We start from the raw sequence: 26,376 nt of genomic DNA, 5'->3' as shown, positions 1-26,376 counted from the left end.
GCCACAGTAAATGTTGAGTCGAGATTTTGCTAACTCCAACTTGCGTACGCTTTGACCATTGTATGTCAAAAACTTGGATACTAACCTGCCCTCACATTGCGTACATGAGAGTTTTTTTTATTAATTCAAAAAGTAAATCTATTCTCCAACAACTCAGTGCATTGACCAGCTACAATAACATAGATGTAAATGAGCTGATGAAGATTTTTAACCATTCTTTTCTGTGATAAATTATTTTCATATGTAGAGATAACGATTTATAATCGTCAATTGATTGTTGTGTATCATTTCACTCCTGAAAGCACAGCTGATAAATTATATGTAGAATAAAAAAAAGGGAATAGCTGTTTTGTCTTTCTAGAATAGATCCCAAACCTTCACTTTTATTAATTCATGCATTCTAGTTACGTGACAGCAGCATTTCTGATGATTGTTATTACGATCCGCACCTAATATTAGCTACCTTACAGGACCAGGTTCATATTTATTTTGAATGTCTGTTTGACACCCTGGGCTTGAGAAGACAGTTCAGATGTTTTGTCCATTTGCGAGCTAAGTGGTACGCAAAGTTTGCACACATTCGTACACTCACTGTGTAGACACAAAAAGCGCGGACCCTGACACAGTGTATTTACGAGTGTTGGAACTTTAATAGTAGCAACTATTTATTTAGAGCTCATACAAAATAGATACGTGTTTCAAAGTTTTACTGACCTTCAAAGTAGTCACCAGCATTGTGTATTACCCGTTGCAGCGATGTGAAAGTTGTAAGACACGCTTAGCAGTGCCAGTTGTGTTGACAGTTCGAGCGGCGCGGTCCATTGCCCGACGAATTTGTAACAGTTCTGAAGTGAATGCCGTGAAGTGTTTGCTTCAGTTTAGAAATTTAGGTGAACTCGTGAGGGCTTAAGTCAGGGGAGTGCAGTAGGTGGTATAGCACTTAGCAGCCCCATCAGTGAAACAAATCAGTAACAGCTTGCACTGTACGTGCTTGAGCATTGTTCTGCAAAATGATGGTGAGGTCCTGCAGAAAGTGTCATCACTTCTGTCTCTATGCTGTTCATTTTAGGAACCTACGACCAGCTTAGAGACAGAAGTGATGACACTTTCTGCAGGACCTGACCATCATTTTGTAGGATAATTCTCAACCACATACAGTGCAATCTGTTACTGATTTGTTTGACTGATGGGGCTGCTAAGTGCTATATCACCTACTGCACTCCCCTGACTGAAGTCCTCGTGAGTTCAACTCGATTTATAAACTGAAGGAAACACTTCAAGGCATTCGCTTCAGAACTGTTACAAATTCGTTGGGCAATAGACCGCGCCGCTCGAACTCTCAACACAATTGGGACTGCTAAGAGTATCCTACGACCTCCACATTGCTGGCAGCGGGTTATACACAATGCTGATGACTACACTGAAGGTCAGTAAAACTTTGAAAAACGTATCTATTTTGTACGACCTGTAAATAAATAGTTGCCACTATTAAAGTTCCAACCGTCGTAGATATTCGTTCCATGATAGTACGGTGTAATTGTCGACTACGAAGATCCAGCTGTCTTCATCGACCGTGGTGGCCCAGTGCACTCTGGTCACCCATTCTGGATGAGGACGGTTCAAATCCGCGTCTGGCCATACAGATTTAGGTTTTCCGCAATTTCCCTAAGTCACTCCAGGCAAATTCCGGACCGAGCGTGGTGGCGCAGTGGTTAGCACACTGGTCTCCCATTCGGGAAGACGACGGTTCAAACCCGCGTCCAGCCATCTTGATCTAGATTTTCCGTGATTTCTCTCAATCGCTTCAGCAAATGCCGGGATGGTTCCTTTGAAAGGGCACGGCCGACTTCCTTCCCCATCTTTCCCTCATCTGGATGGAGCGATGGCCTCACTGTTTGGTCCCTTCCACCGAATCAACCAACAACCAAATTCCGGGATGGTTCCTTTGAAAGGGAACGGCCGAACTCCTTCCCCATCCCTGAAACACTCCGAGTGCGTGCTCCATCTCTACTAGTTGAATACACGGTAAGGATGACGAGATGTATGCGCAGTACCAAGCCGCAACGCTGAAGTCAGGAGTGAACCCAACTATCGTTCAGTAACCCACTATAGCGATAACATATTGTGTTATAATTGCATTGCCAAGAAAAAAACGAGATTGTTTACGGCAGTGTGAACTTTTATAAATGACTGGCAACTGAGTTCAGAGTTACGCTGTTATTTTCAGTGGATTGGGGGATTTTTTTAGAGTAAGTTTTTAGGTGAAAAATAATGGTTTGCTCCGCGATTTCCAGTCGTGCTAGCCACAACAGACCAGTAAATAAGTTAGGAATTAAGTTTCATATATCGTCTAAAAACAATAAGACGAAACGAAAATGGATAAGTGCTTGTAAACGTGCAGATTCGCTTTCAGTTGAAAATGCTCGAGTCTGCTCAGTATATTTTACTGATTCGGATTATGAAAGGGATTTGAGAACTGAACTGTTGATTGCTCCTTCGTAACGCAAGTTCAAGACTGATGCTGTTCCAACTCGAAATCTGAACCCCTCGGTGCTGATTTAGGGCATGGTAATGAGCTTAATAATGAGAGAAATGCTCAGTCACAAGAATGAAACTACCGTAAAGAAACAGAAGATATTTTACAGGTAAATATATAAGCAACAAACGAATAACTCACTACTAGATAAAACGTTAACCATGGAAAGCAAACACTGCTGCGAAGGCTACAACGTGTGCTTGCACAAACAATTAGAAATTATGTAAACAGAAATAAAAGAACTTAAGTAAAGGAATGCACATTTACAGAATGGCCTCTCTCGACGTAGTGCTGCGTTACTGAAATTAAAGGGGTTTCCTCATATTACTCATATTACAGGTGTATCCTCTTTCCCCAGGCGACAAAAACAGTGTCTAACTAATTGAAGCTTAATAACAGTCACAATAATAGTAAAACACTAAAAAATGGAAAAATCTTGATTAAACATGTGTGTACCGAGTGCCTGGGTGACCAGGTTTCTGAAATCAAAATCTGGAACCCAAGATATAAGTTGAAATGAATGGATATTTTGTTGAAGCTTTTCTTAATACCATATCTGTATTGTAGATTTGTGTTAAACTACTTGGTTTATTGTAGAACCACGCAGATTAACGTACCATTTTCTAAAAATTCACACCAAAAAAGCTGTCGAAATACTTTGCGTTGCTAATCGAGCGAATATTTTATTGTTTTATTGTTGTCAAATGCAAACACAATATAGCTCTTAAGTATAACAATGTCTTTAATTAGGGTAGAAAATGATTATTGTTCACATACGATAAATAGTTTGGACAAGAAGAGAATAGAAGCATTCGAAATGTGGTGCTACAGAAGAAGGCTGAAGATTAGATGGGTAGATCACATAAATAATGAGGAAGTATTGAACATGATTGGGGAGAAGAGAAGTTTGTGGCACAACTTGACCAGAAGACGGGATCGGTTGGTAGGACATGTTCTAAGGCATCAAGGGATCACCAATTTAGTATTGGAGGGCAGCGTGGAGGGTAAAAATCGTAGAGGGAGACCAAGAGATGACTACACTAAGCAGATTCAGAAGGATGTAGATTGCAGTAGGTACTGGGAGATGAAGAAGCTTGCACAGGATAGAGTAGCATGGAGAGCTGCATCAAACCAGTCTCTGGACTGAAGACCACAACAACAACGTCACTTATTTTTCGATGTCAGTTACAAGTCTGTAAGTTTCGCCGTGGATATGGTTCAAATGGCTCTTAGAACTATGGGACTTAATATCTGAGGTCATCAGTCCCCTAGAACTTAGAACTACTTAAACCTAACTAACCTAAGGACATCACACACATCCATGCCCGAGGCAGGATTCGAACCTGCGACCGTACCGGTCGCGTGGTTCCAGATTGAATCGCCGTGGATAGTTTCTGAATAATCTTCTTTTTTATATTTTACTGAAAAATGAATGTCATGCAGATGTTTGATATTTTCAAACCGAATTTTATAAAAATCAACACATGTCGTATCTTTAAAAAGAATCTTAGTTATAACTGTTTCCTTAACAGCTTCGACATTAAACATGTTCTTTTCATCAATTCATAAATGATTTTTGATCGAAAACGGGCTTTCTGTAATAGCATTAGTGCAAGGTAGAGCTAGCACAAATGCAGTAACGAGCTCGAATACTTGCAGGAAGTTGAAAATGATAGACCTCGTTCACACTGGTTTTATCTTCGGGTACGACCACATTTGCTCTTCATTTGGTTATGCTACACGCTACTTAAAAATTATATTTCAAAATATACGGAATTGTTAAAGAAAAACGGGACTATACAGGGTGTTACAAAAAGGTATGGCCAAACTTTCAGGAAACATTCCTCACACACAAAGAAAGAAAATATGTTATGTGGACATGTGACCGGAAACGCTTACTTTCCATGTTAGAGCTCATTTTATTACTTCTCTTCAAATCACATTAATCTTGGAATGGAAATACACAGTAACAGATCGTAACAGCGTGACTTCAAACACTTTGTTACAGGAAATGTTCAAAATATCCTCCGTTAGCGAGGATACATGCATCCACCCTCCGTCGCATGGAATCCCTGATGCGCTGATGCAGCCCTGGAGAATGGCGTATTGTATTACAGCCGTCCACAATACAAGCACGAAGAGTCTCTACATTTCGTACCGGGGTTGCGTAGACAAGAGCTTTCAAATGCCCACATAAATGAAAGTCAAGAGGGTTGAGGTCAGGAGGGCGTGGAGGCCATGGAATTGGTCAGCCTCTACCAATCCATCGGTCACCGAATCTGTTGTTGAGAAGCGTACGAACACTTCGACTGAAATGTGCAGGAGCTCCATCGTGCATGAACCACATGTTGTGTCGTACTTGTAAAGGCACATGTTCTAGCAGCACAGGTAGAGTATCCCGTATGAAATCATGATAACGTGCTCCGTTGAGCGTAGGTGGAAGAACATGGGGCCCAATCAAGACATCACCAACAATGCCTGCCCAAACGTTCACAGAAAATCTGTGTTGATGACGTGATTGCACAATTGTGTGCGGATTCTCGTCAGCCCACACGTTTATTGTGAAAATTTACAATTTGAATCGAGGAAGTACAATACATACTGACGAAACTAAAATGAGCTCTAACATGTAAATTAAGCGTTTCCGGACACATGTCCACATAACATCTTTTCTTTATTTGTGTGTGAGGAATGTTTCCTGAAAGTAGCTAAATAAGGGACGCTACCGTAAAATACGTGACGTCTGGTCACCCTACTGTACGTTTCAACGCAGTGCGGCAGTGACGCGACGGTTCTCGGTAACGTCACAGCTAACAGCCTGCCTCTGCGTGACCCCTGCCGGGTATTCTAGTAGCCGTGATCTCTACTGATCTCAGTGTGGGCGGGACGTCAAACTGTAAACTTCCTTACCGCCTCAGGCTGTCTTATGTTACGCGACACGCTAAAAATTCTTATTTCCCGCCTAAGCTCCGCTCGCTACGTAAGACAGGAGCCGTAGTTGCCAGTCAGCGGCTAGGCACAGGTCAATTTTTGTTTCGTTGCCAGAGCCGGAAGCGTGGGGAGTCGTGATTTGGAGGGGAGTGGGGGGGAGCGGGGCCCCCACCACTGCCCCCGCCCAGCTGTTGTGCCACGCACGTTCCAGTATGGCCGCTGCAACGGCGCGGGAGCGCAGTGCCAGAACCATGAGCAGCAGCCGTCTTCTCGCCATCCTGCTCGTTCACTTAATCGGTAGCGCAGGGGAGAGTGACGAACAGAAAACGTGTGATCAGTACTTCAAGGCCGGCGTCGAAGCTTACCTGGAGGAGAGGTGGTACGATTGCGTCACGAATCTGGAAAAGGCGTTGTCAGAGTACCGAAATTACAGGCAGACAATCGTAAACTGCCGGACGAGTTGCGACGAGAAGGCCCGTTCTTCTCCGCATATATTCGAGACCGATGTCGAAGATCTGCACTTCTACGAGGAAAAAATAAAGAAAACTCTGTGTCTTATGAAATGTAAGCCGAATTACTTCAGGGATAGGTCTTATTTGTCCAAGGAAATTGAAGAAGAGTTTGAAAATCTCAAACCGTACGAATATTTACAACTGTGTTATTACCAGGTAAGGAATGGCCTGGAATGTCTAGCATGCAGCTTCTGTAGCAACCTGGCTAACAAATTAACACTCCGTACTTGCGAATGCTGTAAAAATATTAACATCTAACGCGAACTCGATTGTAAGTTTTCTGCTTGTTGTTCCTCTGGGAAGTGCATTTTCCTCCAGCAAAAACGACCTTAACGTAAGATAAAATGTTATATCCGCGTGGCCCGTTCACAAAGGCTGCCTCTCCTTTAACGATAATGTCGACTACAGAAACATTTACGGACATTCGTGATTACATCAGTCTCTGTATTTTCCTCACTCCTCAAAGCACGCCGCTGCAAACCGAAACAAGATAAAGCATCTAAAAGAATTTTCTATGGAAGAATCTTGAGATCGTAGCAATGAAAGTGGCATTGAATTACAGTGAAATTACCTTATCCTTAAGTCGTTTATCTGAAGACTGTATACACGCTTTCCTGTTGTAGAGACACATTCATTCGACCGTTGCCTTTGATAAAATACTTCGTTGTCTGCATGACCACAGTATTGAGGGCGACACAATGTAGCCTACGTACAAATGTGTAATTTTTTGATACCGAAGTAAGAGGCAAGAAGCTGCAGAAACCTTTCATGAGTTCTGTACACAATACACCGCCACCAACTTCACTTAATAACTGTATTTGATTTATCTGTTTAAAGACACGGCAAATCGCCTCTAAAAATTGGCGACATACAGCATCGGTATTTGTTTTTACTTCTTTCGACAGATCTTCCATTACAAACTATAGTAATTGTTCGACGGAACTGCCAGTTTCATTATTATTGGGAAGCATGACTGTATAATAAAATGAATACTATGTCTATCCATTTATTGTCAAGTCCTTAATGGAAAACGGAATTTGTAACACAGAATGCTGGTTGTGCGAAACACCGTTTATGAATTGAATAGTACAAATACGGATGTTTGAAAGCACGCTCGCCTGCGAGGCGCTACGTATTAGTGTGGATTTGTAAATTTCCGGTCATTGCATTGACAATATCGAGCAGACAGATATCTACACTAAATACCATTTGTTTGAAACTGGTTGAGATTAAAGGGGTAAACGAATATCGGCGTATAAAATGCTTCATGATTTTCGGTTTACAAAAATATGGATTGGATTTATCTAAAAACAGAGTATTATTTTCGTAGTTTCAGTTCACGTAGCTAATTTGCGCTAAAATTTGAAAAGTTTTCCTATAAACTTTCAATTTAATTTGATAGCAATCCTCTCCGTGAATGTGAACGATTTTATGCTCACATACCTACATTACACGACTGGCATGTTACACTTCACACTCTGAATATACGTGACAGCTTTGTAAACTGCGTCTCACCAAAAAAATTTAGCACAGAAAACTTTGTTTTCCAGGCATTTTGTTCCGTTTACATCACGCCATTCACTCATCAGGGTTTCCGCCAAGTGATAACATTTCTTGCCTTATCCCGCTACTGTAGGGCTGGCATATGTCACGTCGTTGTTCATATTGGATCTAAGGGACAATATAGTGTACATCATCTTTCTGATTATCGTATAAAGTCTGTTGTCTGTGTTTGGAAGTTAACTGGCTGTGCGTTGTCTTTCTGAGACGTAGGCAGGAAACCAGCCCGATATTCCCTTCAACGCGTGTCGTACATCCCCTGGACTCTACAGCAAGATTGACCGTCTTTTAACGCAAAACATGAATTCGATTTTCGTCTGTGGAGTCACACGAACACACAACTTTATTTCTCATACTTCACGCATTATTGGATAAAACTGTTGAGTGTGAGGCTCTGAACATGTATGGGCGCCTTTAGGTGTCATACTCTGTTCCGTATCCAGTGTAACTGATTAGTGATATGACTGTGACGAATTCATGTTTACTGTGCGTCCATGTGTGTCTGTCAATGATAATAAAGATGGAACTGGCAACGACACCAACACTAACAGGTTGAACGTTTCCACATGACGGCCTCATAACCAGCAGCTGCCAATATTCTGTGCCCTCGTTCCATAACACACGGTGGGGAGATTGGTAATTTAGACCCTGTCTTAAATTTATGGTACCGGCAGCAAACAGAGCGGGACGAGAATCTTGCTAAATGCTGACATGACTTTGGCAGAATGTTTTTCAGTTTCCAAAAAGAATGAAGCTGTCGATGACGCGATTTCTGTTGTTTGTACTTTTCTTTGTATTGTGAGCTGATGTTTGAGTTCAGGGCCACGACGTAGCTTTTGAGATTTACTGGATAAACAGTGCTGCGCGAGTGCCGATACTGATATGTAATGAAAGTAGACAGTGAGAGGATTTTTTAGCGAAAGGTTCAATTGAACAAATAAACCCTTTCCTTCGCAACGCGCAAAGTATTCTTATGCCAGCTAACGTTGATTTTGTGACCATGAAGTAAACTCCGTGGCGGTTTGGTCTTTTTGTAGGACATTGGCCTTTCGGTGGCTGGTTGCGTCATCCTCTTCTGCAGTGTCACTGCGCGGCGGCATTGGAGGTACTGTGGTCAACACGTGGCCTCTACATCTGCATCTACATACATACTCCGGAAGTATCGTACGGTGCGTGGCGGAGGGTACCCTGTAAGACTACTGGTCATTTCCTTCCCTGTTTCCGTAAATTGAGCGAGGGAAATGCGACAGTCTATACGCCTCTACATGGGCCCTAATTTCTCGTATCTTTTCTTCGTGCCCCTTACGCGAAATGTATGTTGGCAGCACTAAAATGGTTCTGCAGTGAGCTTCAAATGTTGGTTCTCTAAATTTTCTAGGTGGTGTTCCTCGAAAATAATGGCGCCTTCCCTTCAGGGATTCCCATCTTAATTCCCAAAGCATCTCAGTAAGAGTTGCGTGTTGTTCGAACATACCGGTAACAAATGTAGCAGCCCCCCTCTGAATTGCTTCAATATATTCGTTTAATCTGACCTGGTATGGGTCCCAAACACTCGAGCAGTACTCAAGAATAGGTTGCACCAGCGCCCTATATGCGGTCTCCTTTACAGATGAACCAAACTTTCCCAAAGTTCTGTCAAAAAACCGAAGTCCACCATTCTCCTTCCCTGCCACAATCTTCTCATGCTCGTTCCATTTCATATCGCTTTGCAACGTTACGCCCAAATATTTAAACGACGTGACTGTATCAAGCAGGAAGCTGCTAATGCTATATCCGAACACTACTGTTTTGTTTTTTTACTCATACGCATTAACTCACATTTTTCCACATTTAGAGCTAGCTGCCATTCATCATACCAACTATATATTTTCTCTAAGTCATCTTGTATCGTTTTACAGTGACTCAGTTTCGAAATTTTGCCGTTCACCACAGCATGATCAGCAAACTACCGTAGACATCATTTATGTATATAGAGAACAACAGCGGTCCTATCACACTTCCTTGGGGCATTTCTGAGGTTACCCTTGTCCCTGATAAACACTTGCCGTCGAGGACAACATAATTGTTTCTATGTCTTAAGAAGTCCTCGAGTCACTCACATATCAGAGAAGCTATTCCATATGTTCGTAGCTTCTTTAATGGTCTGCAGTGAGGCACCGTATCAAATGCTTTCCGGAAATCTAGAAATGTGGAACCTGACTGTTGCCCTTCATCCATAGTTTGCAGCATATAATGTGAGAAAAGGGCAAGCTGAGTTTCGCACGAACAATGCTTTCTAAAACTGTCCTGATTCGTGGACGTAAGCTTCTCCGTCTCAAGAAATTTTTTTTTACATTCGATCCAAGAATGTGTCCAAGGATTCTCCAGCAACCCGATGTTACAGACATTGGTGTGAAATTTTGCGGCCTGTCTTCATCCACATCAACATCTGCGTACATACAGGGTGTTTCTAAATGAATATCGGGGTTTTAACGTTTTATAATATTTATTACATTAAACTTACAGTTATAAATGATATGTCAAATGAAAGAGCAACTGAAACAGTTTTACCAAGAACCTTATAAATGTTCAATGTGAGCATCATTTGTCACGCGGCACACATCAAGTGTTTTTTGTGCCGTATCCCGGCGGAAAGTTTATGGGCCTTTCTTTTTTGGTTAACCTACTGTATCTGGCACTCCTTACCTTGATACTCTAGAGCAATGGCTCTTCCCTCAGTTGGAAGAATCCAGAGAATTTCATTTTCCGGCAAGATGGTGCGCCACCTCACTGGCATAGCGAAGTACGCGGTTGGTTGAACTTCACTGTACCCAAGCGCCGCAAGGGGCCCAATGACAGGGCTTGCTTTGCATGGACTCCACGTTCACCCGACCTAACGCCATGCGATTTTTTCCTTTGGGGCTTAATCAAGGATCGTATGTACGTGCCTCCGGCACCAGCAGACCTCCCTGAATTGTGGCCAAGCGGTTCTAGGCGCACAGTCCGGAACCGCGCGACTGCTACGGTCGCGAGTTCGAATCCTGCCGCGGCCATGGATGTGTGTGATGTCCTTAGGTTAGTTAGGTTTAAGTAGTTCTAAGTTCTAGGGGACTGATGACATAAGATGTTAAATCCCATAGTTGTCAGAGCCATTTGAACCATTTTGAAAATCCCTGAATTAAGAAACCGGATTGAAGCAGCTGTCGCTACAATCACTGAAGACACACTTATCAACGTTTGGGAAGAACTCGGCTATAGACTTGATGTGTGCCGTGTGACAAATGGTGCTCACATTGAACATTTGTAAGGTTCTTGGTTAAACTGTTTGAGTTGCTTTTTCATTTGACATATCATTTGTAACTGTAAGTTTAATGTCATAAATATTATAAAGCGTTAAAACCTCGATATTCATTTATAAACACCCTGTATTCCGCAAGCCACCGTATTGGGCATGGTGGAAAGTTGCCTGTACCACTACTAGTCATCTCCTTTCCTTTTACACTCGTAAACAGAGCGAGGGAAGAACGACTATCTATATGCTTCCGTACTAGTGCTAATTTCTCGTATCTTATCTTCGTGGTCGTTACTCGAAATGTACGTCGTCGGCAGTAGAATCGTTCTGCGCTCAGTGTCAAATGCCAGCTCTCCAAATTTTCTCAGTCGTCTTCCCTCCAGGGATTCCCATTTTTCATGAAGCATCTCTGTGATATTCACGTGTTGATCTAACCAACTGGTAACATATCTAGCAACCTGACTCGGAATTGTTTCGATTTCTTCCTTTAATCTGGCCTGGTGGAGATCCCAAACACTCGAGTAGCACCCAAGAATGGATGGCACTAATGTCCTATATGCTCTTTCCTTTGTGAAAGACCTATACTTTGCTAAAACTAAACCAAACTCTGCTGTCCGCTTTCCTTACTAGAGTCCTTACGTGCTCGTTCCATTTCATATCGCTCTGCAACGTTACACCTAGACATTTAATCTGAGTGACTTTGTCAATCAGCACATTACTAATGTTGTATTCGAACTTTATGACATTAGTCTACATTTAGAGGAAGCTGCCATTCATCACACCATCTAGAAATTTTGTCTAAATCATGTTGTTCCTTCATACGCTCACTCAGCAACACCTTCTCGTACACCAGAACATAAGCAGCAAACAACCGTAAACTGCTACTCACCCTGTCTGGCATATCATTTATGTATGTAAAGAATAGGAACTGTCCTATAACACTTCCTTGGGGAACTCCTGACGATACCCTTGTCTCGCTGTAGAGGACAACCAACTGGTTTCTGCCACTTAAGAAGTCTTCGAGCCACTCACATATCTGGGAACCATTCAGTATGCCCGTAATTTTGTTAACAGTCTGCAGTGGAGCACCGAGTCAAACGCTTTCCGGAAATCTAGGAATATGCGGCTTGTTGCCATTCATTCATGGTTCGCAGGATATGTGAGAAAACAGCAAGCTGAGTTACGCATTAGCGATGCTTTCTAAATCCGTAACGATTTGCGGACAGCTTTTCCGTCTCAGGGAAATTTATTATATACGAACTGAGAATATGCTCAAGAATGCTGCAGCAAACCTACGTTAAGGATATTTTTCTGTAATTTTGGGGGTCCTTTCATTTGACCTTCTTGTATGCGGCAGTCATATGCAATGTCTTCCAGTCGCTTGGGACTTTGCATTGGTCGCAAGGTTAGCAATAAATGAAAGCTAAGTAAGGGGTCTATGCCTTAGAGGACTCTCTGCAAAACCATATTGGGAATCCATCCGGACATGGCTGCTTATTCATTTCTGCACTGCTGGCTATTAAAATAGCTACGCCACGAAGCATTCACACAAGGTTGGCGCCGATGGCGACACCTATAACGTGCTGACATGAGGAAAGTTTCCAACTGATTTCTCATACACAAACAGCAGTTGACCGGCGTTGCCTGGTGAAACGTTGTTGTGATGCCTCGTGTAAGGAGGAGAAATGCGTACCATCACGTTTCCGACTTTGATAAAGGTCGGATTGTAGCCAATCACGATTGCGAGATACAATGACTGTTAGCAGAATATGGAATCGGTGGGTTCAGGAGGGTAATACGGAACGCCGTGCTGGACCCTACGGGCTTGTATCAGTAGCAGTCGAGATGACAGGCATCTTATCCACATGGCTGTAACGGATCGTGCAGCCACGTCTCGATCCCTGAGGCAACAGATGAGGACGTTTGCAAGACAACAACCATCTGCACGAACAGTTCGACGACGTTTGCAGCAGCATGGACTATCAGCTCGGAGACCATGGCTGCGGTTACCCTTGACGCTGCATCACAGACAGGAGCGCCTGCGATGGTGTACTCAACGACGAACCTGGGTGCACGAATGGCAGAACGACATTTTTTCGGATGAATCCAGGTTCTGTTTACAGCATCATGATGGTCGCATCCGTGTTTGACGACAACGCGGTGAACGCACATTGGAAGCGTGCATTCGTCATCGCCATACTGGCGTATCACCCGGCGTGATGGTATGGGGTGCCATTGATTACACGTGTCGGTCACCTCTTGTTCGCATTGACGGCACTTTGAACAGTGGACGTTACATTTCAGATGCGTTACGACCCGTGGCTCTACCCTTCATTCGATCCCCGCGAAACCCTACATTTCAGCAGGATAATGCACGACCGCATGTCGCAGGTCCTGTACGGGCCTTTCTGGATATAGAAAATGTTCGACTGCTGCCCTGGCCAGCACATTTTCCAGATCTCTCACCAATTGAAAACGTGTGGTCAATGGTGGCCGAGCAACTGGCTCGTCACAATACGCCTGTCACTACTCTTGATGAACTGTGGTATCGTGTTGAAGCTGCATGGGCAGCTGTACCTGTACGCGCCAACCAAGCTCTGTTTGACTCAATGCTCAGACGTATGAAGGCAGTTATTACGGACAAAGGTGGTTGTTCTGGGTACTGATTTCTCAGGATGTATGCACCCAAATTGCGTGAAAATGTAAATCATATGTCAGTTCTAGTATAATGTATTTGTCCAATGAATACCCGTTTATCATCTGCATTTCTTCTTGGTGTAGCAATTTTAATGGCCAGTAGTGTAGATTACAGCGCTCTGTTACTCATTCACAGACACAGTTACGTTGCATACCGCCATGTTACACGCCACAGTTCGGAGCCCTCTAGCGGCAGAGGGCTGGAACCTGCGTAAGAGAGGCGGGAAAGTCGACAAAGCAGTAAGCATAACATGTAATACCCAAACTGATATTGAGGAAAGAATAAAAAATTCGATTTTGAGGGAAGAATGAAAAATTCGGAGGCATTACTTTTCTGCACGCATTCGTATATGCTCTTGTGTCGTCTCTAGTCACCATTGAACGTACACTGTGGCACACAACATATGGACTACGTGATTAGATATGCACATGATTAGCATTTCAGCGCAACCACACAGGTAGGTATCATCTACGTTCTGTATATGAGGAAAGGTTACGTAGTGGGTTTCTCGTTGAGAAATCGAATTTGAATGTTGTTTGTGAGAAGGCCGTGTTATGCCTCGCATAATAAGGAGAAACGTCTATCGGCATTTGTCGGAATTAGACAGCGGCAGTATTGTGGCCTGTCAAGACTGCGGCAGCGGTTTTGTCGATTACGTTGGTAGGGATTGCACGACCGTTATATGCGAACATTGATCTATTTACGTATCTGAAATTCTTCTACACTACAGCGACCTGCTCACTAGAAAACTATAGCACGTCGTAACTATACATGACATTAGTTTTGCTCTTTTACAGAAGAATTTAACTACAGTTTATATACGTAATGTATAACATAGCATATACTAGAATGAATTGAGAAAATAAAGAAACATTTAAAGATATAACATGAGAGAAAATTAAAACCTACAACTATTCTACGTCTAGTTTTAAGCCGACGAAGTCAGATGCTGCCCCCGAATATGTGTCAAGTACTGCCATTTTCCTAGATGCTCACTACCACCACCTGTACTATTATGGACCCTTCTGGATTGTGTCTCCTGGTAGGCCTCAAGCCAGCACAAAGTCTTTCAGGTCCATCTATATGTCTACAACGATTTTCAACAACTACTACAGAGGAAAATAAACAATGGAAACTTTCACAGTATGGGCTACGGACGGTGCTAGTCATCTGGAATATCTAAGTGACTGGTAGTCTCTTCAAGTTCCAGGATTGGATCGGCATCCTGGAGGATATCCGCGGTTGCAAAACGTGATCTTCCCCTCAGGAAGCGTTGCGCCTCTGTCGGCACACGTGGTTGCGAAGCTGCAAAAATCTGTGGAAATGGCTCGGTGCTAGTGGCAGAGTTTGTTCTAACAGTGTATGGCTCCATGACGCTGCCATCTTCCTGCTGCGGTAGCTCATCTGTTGACTGAAATCTGTTCTTAAACCTCCATAATTTTGGCGATATCTATTCACGTCAGTTGCAGCCATCTTATTTGATATCTTGTCAACTGCACTCTATAGCTATGTATGTATCACTGTTGCATCCATGTTAGTATTAGGTGGTGTTGTCGTCCTATCCACACCGCAGTTACAGCTAAAAAAATGGCTCTGAGCACTATGGGACTCAACTGCTGTGGTCATAAGTCCCCTAGAACTTAGAACTAGTTAAACCTAACTAACCTAAGGACATCACACACATCCATGCCCGAGGCAGGATTCGAACCTGCGACCGTAGCGGTCGTGCAGTTACAGCACTGCGGCACAGTGTGACCTTAGTTTCCCTCATGATCACAAAGAGTTATGATGGACATTTGAATTCTATATTACGTAAACGGGATACGACCTGTACCCTGCTAAAAATTGTATGATTCTCCTAGTCGGGTTGATGTGCTTCAGTTTCAGCCTATCCCTGATGTTCGGAAAAATACCATGTAACTCTTCCCCTCGTTGCTGTGACTCTCATTCACGCTGCCGCGCTTGCATCTTCCAGTACAGGCCTTGTTATCCACTCTGGTTCTGATGATACAGAAAACCTTCTCCTGGTTTCCCCCCTTCAACCAGTTTGTTCCGAGCAAGGTCTTAAAGTAAAAGAAGGGGCCTACGTGGTTTAATAGCCGTATTAGAAAACCGCTGCTTAAACAAAGAGAGCTTCACCTCAGATTCAAGAGAAGTCAAAACAAAGCTGACAAAAGCTGAACGAAGTGGAAGTGAGCGTAAGGAGAGCAATGAGAAATGTGTTCAATGACTTTGAAAGTAAAATATTGTCAACCGATTTGAGCAAAAATCCTAAGAGGTTTCTGTATTATGTAAATCAATGAGCGGTTTGAAATCACCTATTCACTCACTCAGAGACCCTACTAACACCAAAACGGAAGATAATGGAGAAAAGATCGAAAAACTGAATTCGGTCTTCCGAAAATGTTTCAGCGCGGAAGATCGTATCACGGTTCATCCTTTCAATCATCGTAGGAATGTTGAAATGAAAGATATTGAGATAACCTATCGTGGAATTGAAAAGCAACTACAATCGCTTAACTCTTCCTACTCCAACGTCGAGTGGGGCTCGACATTACAAATTTTGTTTCCCGCTCCTATGTCGAGCCTCATTCGACACGATTATTCGTGGCTCTAACATGCTCCATTCTCGATTCTGACTGTACTAGGCATCAATGCTACATAGTGTTGTCCCATGTAGGGCAACTGTTTGGATATATACACACACCGGAACAAGTTTTGCATCGCCTCGGATCCGAGAGTTCCGGGACTTGTACAGAAAATTAGAGCAGAAATCAACATAAATATCATTCCAGCGCTTTTTATTGCTCATTAAAACCACACATTGCATGTTGTACCACCATACAAAAATGGTTCAAATGGCTCTGAGTACTATGGGACTTAACTTCTGAGGTCATCAGTCCCCTAGAACTTAGAACTACTTAAACCTAACGAACCTAACGACAACACACACATCCATGCCCGAGGCAGGATTCGAACCTGCGACCGTAGCGGTCGCACGGTTCCAGACTGTAGCGCCTAGAACCGCTCGGCCACCTCGGCCGGCGTACCACCATACAGCGAGACCTTCAGAGGTGGTGTTCCAGATTTCTGTATACACCGGTACCTCTAATACCCAGTAGCACGTCCTCTTGCATTGATGCATGCCTGTATTCGTCGTGGCACACTATCCACAAGTTCATCAAGGCACTGTTGGTCCAAATTGTCCTACTCCTCAACGGCGGTTCGGCGTAGATCCCTCAGAGTGGTTGGTGGGTCACGTCGTTCATAAAGAGCCCTTTTCAATCCCTCCCTGGCATGTTCGATAGGGTTCATGTCTGGAGAACATTCTGGACACTCTAGTCGAGCGATGTTGTTATCCTGAAGGAAGTCATTCACAAGATCTGCATTAATGCGGGCGCGAATTGTCGTCCATGAAGACGAATGCTGCCGATTTGGTTGCTCTGTCGGTCGGAGGATGGCATGCACGTATCGTACAGCCGTTGCGGAGCCTTCCATGACCACCAACGGCGTACGTCGGCTACACATAATACCAGCCCAAAACAGCAGGGAATCTCCACCTTGCTGCACTCCCTGGTCAGTGTACCTAAGGCGTTCAGCCTGACCGGGTTGCCCCCAAACATGTCTCTGACGATTGTCTGGTTGAAGGCATATGCGACACTCGGCGGTGAAGATAACGTGATGCCAATCCTGAGCGGTCGATTCGGCATGTTGTTGGGCCCATCTGTATCGCGCTGCATGGTGTTGTGGTTGCAAAGATGGACCTCCCCATGGACGTCGGGAGTGAAGTTGCGCATCGTGGTCGGCCGGCGTGGCCGAGCGGTTCTGGGCGCTTCAGTCTGGAACAGCGCGATCGCTACGGTCGCAGGTTCGAATCCTGCCTCTGGCATGGATGTGTGTGATGTCTTTAGGTTAGTTAGGTTTCAGTAGCTCTAAGTTTTAGGGGACTGATGACCTCAGATGTTAAGTCCTATAGTGCTCAGAGCCATTTGAACCATTTTGCGCATCGTGCAGCCTATTGCGCACAGTTTGAGTCGTAACACGACGTCCTGTGGCTGCACGAAAAGCATTATTCAACATGGTGGCTTTGCTGTCAGGGTTGCTTCGAGCCATAATCCGTAGGAAGCGGTCATCCACTTCAGTAGTAGTCCTTGGGCGGCCTGAGTGAGGCATGTCATCGACATTTCCTGTCTCTCTGTATCTCCTCCATGTCCGAACAACATCGCTTTGCTTCACTCCGAGACGCCTGGACACTTTCCTTGTTGAGAATCCTTCCCGGCACAAAGTAACAATGCGAACGCGACCGAACCGCAGTATTGACAGTCTAGGGATGGTTGAACTACAGACAACATGGGCAGTGTACGTCCTTCCCGGTGGAATAACTAGAACTGATCGGCTGTCGGACTCCCTCCGTCTAATAGGCGCTGCTCGTGCATGAGTGTTTACATCTTTGGGTGGGTTTAGTGACATCACTGAACAGTTCAAATATGGTTCAAATGGCTCTAAGCACTATAGGACATCTGAGGTCATCTGTCCCCTATACTTAGAACTACTTAAATCTAACTAACCCAAGGACACCACACACATCCATGCCCGAGGCAGGATTCGAACCTGCGGCCGTAGCAGCAGCGCGGTTCCAGACTGAACCGCCTAGAACCGCTCGGCCACAGCGGCCGGCCACTGAACAGTCAAAGGGACTGTGTCTGAGATACAATACCCACAGTCAACGTCTGTCTTCAGGAGTTTTTCCTTTTTTGCATACTTCAGTTCAGTGTATTTAAGAATCATTTCAATCCTATACAATGTGCAGTTCAGAATTGGATGAACCGCGCGCTCATGCCACACTCACACAAGCCAATAACTCGAGTATGAAAATAGATATCGCTTTACGGTAAACTCTAAATAAAACTTTGATATGTTAGCTATATTTCCAAGTCTATAACGTATGACCTAAAGTAAAATAGTAGCAACATGAAAAATTAACTGTAAGTACAGCCGTGGACAAAACGAGCGAGACCCCTCGCGTTTTCGTTATGCTGATCCGCACAGCTTTGAAGTCTGTTACACAGCATAATAGGCAAGGCGACGAAGTGCTACCAACATACTATGCACAAGCGTGAAACTGAAAAACTATCCGAACTTTGTCAGAATGTTTTCAGTCATGTGTAAGACTATATTAACGCTGATTAGTGTGTTAAACACAACACGTAAATATAAAATATAAATGAAAGAAGAAACGCTAATTAGTATGAACTGTACTAATAAAAATGAATTCCAGATTATCGAGATAATATAACTGTTTTAGTAAGACAAAGTAACCCATATCGTTACGAATTAGCAAAATATTACGCGCATTCGGCCACTAAACGATCTGTTTCATCGTTCAGACTACTCAGAATGGATTACCGTTGCTGAACTACGTGAAAGTGTGCAAATTTAGCAATGCGTGAAGATTCATAACGAAATTCTGTTAATGGCGAAAAGGGTTTCAGCTGGTGCGGTGGCCTAGCGGTTCTAGGCGCTTCAGTCACGAACAGCGCGGCTGCTTCAGTCACAGGTTGGAATCCTACCTCGGGTATGAATGTGTGTGAGGCCCTTAGCTTAGGTAGGTTTAAGTAGTTCTAGGTCTAGGGGACCTTCTACGTAAATTTTTTTTTTACGTAAACTGCCGTATCTTTAGATTGCGTTGACATAGGAGCTCACTTTTTTTCACCATCAAGAGACCGTATACTTCAGGAAGTGCGACACATTTCCGCTTATTATGTCTGCCCGTACTCGAAGTAGACGGGTTTCAAGGGTTGGGTAGACAGATAGACGGCCAAGAAAGTGAGACTAGTAGGGATCCATTTTTACCGATTTAGGTGACGAAATCCTAACAATGAAAATAGCTACGACAGTTACTGTAGATGAGGGTCGCATAAATAATTCACCCTACTCTTTATTCGAAATGTTATAGCTGCAGTCGATACATCAGCATATTTATCGTAGCTACGCTTTCGATCCAAATCACCTTTACACGAATGCAAATAAAATCCATTTGCCTATACACGTGGTAATTCAGATCCCAGTATTAATGCCACCGTGTTTTGGAAGTGAGAGTATTCCCATTGCTAGCTAGCTTAAGAAACATTTCGGCTAATGAACGTTTCCTGGCTGTGGTGAGTCTAATGGAGAATTCGAAACATTGTAGAATATGTTTGGCAGCTATGTCGCCGTTTATTTCCTGGGGTGGTGCAGAATTATCCTACTACATTTATGCGCTAATAACAGTATTTTGTTATTTCGATAAACATCCCGAATGATCGCCACATAAGCGGTGACATAAGGTAGAGAATTCATTTTTTTTAAGTCCAGAAAGCTCTATGCAACAGAAACTGCAGATCATTTTGCCATTTTCATTGCGAAATTGACGGCTTATTCATGTTTGGGGTAATAATAGAGGGCTGTTTGCCTGGGTTGTTTGCTAGTGTAGTGAAAGGTATTTGCTACTGCAAGGGAGGTCTGGTTTTTTTTCGGTTCTTATCTCGATGGAGGCAGATAGACTATCAGTAAAACCATTTTAAGAAATTCTCGCGCCCCCAATACGTTTTATTGCTACCTATTGTGAACCAGCGCCTTGTGGATGTCAATATGAAACTCTTGTAGAATTTCATACTTGTTACTGCCTACTTTTTCCGCTTCTGTCGCTAACTGAATTGACTTAAGTATGGCAACGAATGATTTTTAACAAAATTTCGTTATGAATCTTCACGCATTGCTAAATTTGCACACTTTCACGTAGTTCAGCAACGGTAATCCATTCTGAGTGGTCTGAACGATGACACAGACCGTTTAGTGGCCGAATGCGCGTAATATTTTGCTAATTCGTAACGATATGGGTTACTTTGTCTTACTAAAACAGTTATGTTATCTCGATAAGCTGGAATTCATTTTTATTAGTACAGTCCATACTAATTAGCGTTTCTTCTTTCATTTATATTTTATATTTACGTGTTGTGTTTAACGCACTAATCAGCGTTAATATAGTCTTACACTCGATTGAAAACAGTCTGACAAAGTTCGGAAATTTTTTCAATTTCACGCCTGTGCATAGTATGTTGGTAGCACTTCGTCGCCTTGCATGTTATGCTGTGTAGCAGATTTCAAAGCTGTGCGGATCAGCATAACGAAAAGGCGAGGGGTCTCGCTCGTTTTGTCCACGACTGTACATGCAATGGCTTACTTTATTTCAAAGTTGAACAATAAACGCAACGAATTATGAAAAGATTTGCAGTTCATTATCAAGCTAATATATTTGACTATGAGATGTTTAAAGTTTCAGTTTTTTATATTGAATAGTTTCCTTAAAATCGGATGAGAAGTATTTCTGAGGGGCCGTCACTTTTGGTCTAGCGAAGTTCCTACTGTAAAAATATCACATAATGGAAAGTTTTTACTGTAATGCTTCTATAAATATATTTGAAATAAAGCGTACTTTTTACTTCAATATATACACTAATCGTTGGACAGTGGCCTCATTGTTTCTACAAGGAGTTCCGCTCAATTCCCTGTGGCGCGCTGCCGCCCAGCTAGCGACGATTAAAACGAGGGCGTGCGATGCAGCCCTATGTCTGCGTTACGGAGTGCAAAAAGTTAATCGTCGAAAGGGATTAGTACCAGATGAGGTACCTATAATATTCTAAATACATTACGCGAAAGAAAAAAAATGGTTCAAATGGCTCTGAGCACTATGGGACTCAACTGCTGAGGTCATTAGTCCCCTAGAACTTAGAACTAGTTAAACCTAACTAACCTAAGGACATCACAAACATCCATGCCCGAGGCAGGATTCGAACCTGCGACCGTAGCGGTCTTGCGGTTCCAGACTGCAGCGCCTTTAACCGCACGGCCACTTCGGCCGGCACGCGAAAGAAATTGCTCCTCTTCTATCAGCAGTTTATCATAGTTCACTGCAGCAACGAAGGTTACTGGAAAATCGATTTTGAAGATTTCCGTGGAACTTGAATTCCCTAGCGCTAGGGCGGTTTTCACAATTGCCCACGTGACTCAATCGGAAGCGCTGGAGAATAATACGTGGGTAATCAGTGAAGAATTGGTTCGAATTTCGCTGTGGTCTTTATCTTCGTTTTATTTTTCCTTGTACTTCGAATACCTACGTCATTTAAATATAAAATTAATCAAATCTATGCTAATTAATACAATCAAACCTTCAATTTCTATAAAATGCACGTCTTCAAAATGGTTCAAAAGGCTCTGAGCACTATGGGACTTAACATCTGAGGTCATCAGTCCCCTAGAACTGAGAACTACTTAAACCTAACTAACCTAAGGACAGCACAGACATCCATGCCCGAGGTAGGATTCGAACCTGCGACCGTAGCGGTCGCTCGGTTCCAGACTGAAGCGCCTATAACCACACGGCCACACTGGCCGGCAATGCACGTCTTCTTGTTTATAATTACATACCACTTGCATTGCAAATAAAAAACCTTAATTATTGACAATTTATAAGAAATGGTTAATAAAGATTGTTTAAATTAAAAAACATTACAAATTTATTAACTTTCTTCTTTAAAATGTCAATAATTAAGAATTTATATTTACAATGAAATCTGGAATTTTGCGTGTGGTATGTAATTAAAAACAAGAAGACGGTTATTTTTTTTAAAAAAGGATAATGATTAGATGTGTGTTATTTGGCATATATTTAATGAATTTTATATTTAAATGATTTAGATATTCAAACTGAACGAAAAATGAAACGAAGAAAACGAAGACCACAGCGAATATTTAGTTACCATTCACCAACGCTGCTGAGTAGGCCACAACGTCAAGAGTGAAAAAAATCGCATTAATTGTTGAAGTTAAACGTCCAAGGAGAACTTCAAAGTCGATTTTCTAGAGAGTTTTTGAGAGTTGCATCCAACTGTTTTAGGTTATTGCCGGCCGCGGTGACCGTGCGGTTCTAGGCGCTGCAGTCCGGAACCGTGGGACTGCTACGGTCGCAGGTTCGAATCCTGCCTCGGGCGTGGATGTGTGTGATGTCCTTAGGTCAGTTAGGTTTAAGAAGTTCTAAGTTCTAGGGGACTGATGACCTAAGATGTTAAGTCTCATAGTGCTCAGAGCCATTGAACTGTTTTAGGTTATTGATATTTGAATTCTGAACTTCGCGTACCATAAATATAAAAAATTACAAATATCAGACTGCCGGGTGGTCGTCTTGTGAGTGAAAGCAAGAATTTGTGTCTTTTTAATTAGAAGCTAAAAAATGTAAAAAGGTGTAAAAATAAAAAACTACGAAATTGCAGGAAAAAATTTAAAACTTAAACATGAAATAACATCACGTTTACCGCTGTACAAGTGTGTCGAGTTCTGGAATTCATTCCTAATCTGAATCAGTGGCAAGATGAATGCAGTTTGCACCGCTGCCTGATAGAGATTTCAGCGTCGAAGCTGCCGTTGGGCAGGGGTCTTCTCCCTGGATTAACCGAGTGCTGCAGCCGCGAAACTTGAGCGACACTGTTTGCTTTGCTGTGCGACACCGGCATCTGGCGAGAGTTTGATCAGGTATTGCGCGTGCCGGGGTAACCGCCCCAGGCATCAGCGGACGCGCGCCCTTGTTCGTGTCAGGAGTTTCTCCCACGTAGGCATTTCTGCAGTGCGGCTCGTCCGCTCTCTAGGCGCTGCTGCTGCACTAATAACACACAAACGTCTCCGTCTCGGGCTGACAGCAACATCTCCATCCCATTGTGTTAAAACACACTCTGAAACCAATACGCAGGTGGCTCTGTTCACAGTATTCATATTGATTCCCCGTCAACAACAGCTTCCAATGTCCTTTCTAGTTTTATGTACACTACTGGCCATTAAAATTTCTACACCAAGAAGAAATGCAGATGATAAACGGGTATTCATTGGACAAATATATTATACTAGAGCTGACATGTGATTACATTTTCACGCAATTTGGGTGCATGGATGCGGAGAAATCAATACTCAGAACAACCACCTCTGGCCGTAATAACGGCCTTCATACGCCTGGGCATTGAGTCAAACAGAGCTTGGATGGCGTGTACAGGTACAGCTCCTCATGCAGCTTCAACACGATACCACAGTTCATCAAGAGTAGTGACTGGCCTATTGTGACGAGCCAGTTGTTCGGCCACCATTGACCACACGTTTTCAATTGGTGAGAGATCTGGATGTGCTGGCCAGGGCAGCAGTCGAACATTTCCTGTATCCAGAAAGGCCCATACAGGACCTGCAACATGCGGTCGTGCATTATCCTGCTGAAATGTGGGGTTTCGCAGGGGTCGAATGAAGGGTGGAGCCACGGGTCGTAACACATCTGAAATGTAACGTCCACTGTTCAAAGTGCCGTCAGTACGAACAAGAGGTGACCGAGACGTGTAACCAATGGCACCCCATACCATCACGCCGGGTGATACGCCAGTATGGCGATGACGAATACACGCTTCCAATGTGCGTTCACCGTGATGTCGCCAAACACGGATGCGACCATCATGATACTGGATTCATCCGAAAAAATGACGTTTTGCAATTCCTGCACCCAGGTTCGTCGTTGAATACACCATCGCAGGCGCTCCTGTATGTGATGCAGCGTCAAAGGTAACCGCAGCCGTGGTCTCCGAGCTGACAGTCCATCTACTTCTACATCTACATTTATACTCCGCAAGCCACTCAACGGTGTGTGGCGGAGGGCTACTGCAAACGTCGTCGAACTGTTCGTGCAGATGGTTGTTGTCTTGCAAATGTCCCCATCTGTTAACTCAGGGATCGAGACGTGGCTGCACGATCCGTTACAGTCATACGGATAAGATGCCTGTGATCTCGACTGCTAGTGATACGAGGCCGTTGGGATCCAGCACGGCGTTCCGTATTACCCTCCTCAACCCACCGTTTCCATATTCTGCTAACAGTCATTGGATGTCGACCAACGCGAGCAGCAATGTCGCGATACGATAAACCGCAATCGCAATAGGCTACAATCCGACCTTTATCAAAGTCGGAAACGTGATGGTACGCATTTCTCCTCCTTACACGAGACATCACAAGAACTTTTACCAGGCAACGCCGGTCAGCTGCTGTTTGTGTATGAGAAATCGGTTGGAAACTTTCCTCATGTCAGCACGTTGTAGGTGTCGCCACCGGCGCCAACCTTGTGTGAATGCTCTGAAAAGCTAATCATTTGTATATCACAGCATCCTCTTCCTGTTGGTCAAATTACGCGTCTGTAGCACGTCATCTTCGTGGTGTAGCAATTTTAATGGCCAGTAGTGTATATATTTTATGTATAAGGCACCTTATAATGGGCAGCGTATTAGCCAATAACAGCGACAACTGGTAGCAGCAAAGGCTCGGGAATCACTCCGAAACTGGAATATCGCTTAAGTGTATGGGGATATTAAATATACGATGACGTGCTGAAAAGTAATGCCTCCGGGTTTTGTACTTGAAAACTTTAAAAGATCTTTAAATAAAAACAGTCGGAATTAATATTCTGCATCCTTATTCTTCATTTCCACATATTTACTGCTCAGTATTGTTACTCTGACGACGAACACGTTTCTAACGAGAGATCATTTTGTTGATATCGTCACTGTAGAATGTTTTCCTTCGTTGGTGGAGCCACAGCCTCATCTCAGCTTACACCGCTTCATCACTATCAAAGTAGAGTCCTAGAAGATGTTCTTTAAGTTTTGGAAACAGATGAAAATCAGGTGGGGCCAAGTCGTGACAGTATGGAAAATAATCGACGACAGTGCACCAAAAGCGTCGGTTTTTTCCAAATGCCGCAGATATCTTGTATGATCTGGCATTGTCATGCTGAAGCAGAGAGTGCTACATGTGTGGACGAACTCGCAGGCATACGTTCAATCACGTGCTGGAATGTTCCTTGGGGAATGGCAGCCCTTTCTTCACGGCTGCACTCAGGAAAGGTATCGATGTCGGTCGGTGAGGCCTGGCACGAATTTGGCGTTCCAAAACATCCCAGAGGTGTTCTATAGGATTCAGGTCAGGACTCTGTGCAGGCCAGTCCGTTGCTCGATCGTGTTGAAAGATACAATCGCCATCCCCGAATTGCTCTTCAACAGTGGGAAGCAAGAAGGTGCTTAAAACATCAATGTCGGCCTGTGATGTGATAGTGCCACGCAAAAGAACAAGAGGTGCAAGCCCCCTCCATGAAAAACACGACCACACCACAACACAACCCCCTCCGGATTTTACTGTTGGCACTACACACGCTGGCAGATGACGTTCACCGGGCATTCGCCATACCCACACCCTGTCATCGGATCGACACATTGCGTACCATGATTTGTCACTCCGCACAACGTTTTCCCACTATTCAGTCGTCCAACGTTTACGCTCCTTACACCAACTAAGGTGTCGTTTGGCATTTACCGGCGTGATGTGTGGCTTATGAGCAACCCCTCGACCATGAAATCCAAGTTTTCTCACCTCATAGTACTTGCATTGGATCCTGATGCTGTTTGAAATTCCTGTGTGATGGTCTGAATAGATGTCTGCCTATTATACGTTACGACCCTCTTCTACTGTCGGCGGTCTCTGCCAGTCAACAGACGAGGTCGGCCTGTATGCTTCTGTGCTGTACGTGTCCCTTCATGTTTCCACTTCACCAATACATCAGACAGAGTAGACCTAGGGATGTTCAGGAGTGTAGAGATGTATGACACAAGTAACACCTAATCACCTCACCACGTTCGAAGTCCGTGATTTCCGCAGAGCGCTCCATCCTGTTCTCTCACGATGTCTAATGACTACTGAGGCCGCTGATATGGAGAATCTGGCAATAGGTGATAGCAAAATGCATCTAACATGAAAA

At 43.6% G+C, this 26,376-nt stretch overlaps 1 protein-coding gene across 1 annotated transcript in view; it reads left to right on the top strand.

Moving 5' to 3' along the window:
* Nucleotides 1-5,677: 5,677 nt before the first annotated feature.
* Nucleotides 5,678-26,376, top strand: part of LOC126469814 (prolyl 3-hydroxylase 1-like) — a 457,757-nt gene continuing 437,058 nt past the window's right edge. The window contains exon 1 of the mRNA XM_050097093.1: nt 5,678-6,135. Coding sequence (XP_049953050.1) covers nt 5,680-6,135 — 456 coding nt within the window. The 5' untranslated portion in view covers nt 5,678-5,679. The remainder of the gene's footprint in view (nt 6,136-26,376) is intronic.

This window comes from Schistocerca serialis, chromosome 3, assembly GCF_023864345.2.
Source record: "Schistocerca serialis cubense isolate TAMUIC-IGC-003099 chromosome 3, iqSchSeri2.2, whole genome shotgun sequence".
Classification (NCBI taxonomy): domain Eukaryota; kingdom Metazoa; phylum Arthropoda; class Insecta; order Orthoptera; family Acrididae; genus Schistocerca; species Schistocerca serialis.
Note: the sequence above shows the minus strand (reverse complement) of the source record. Positions and strands in the feature narration are given on the sequence as shown.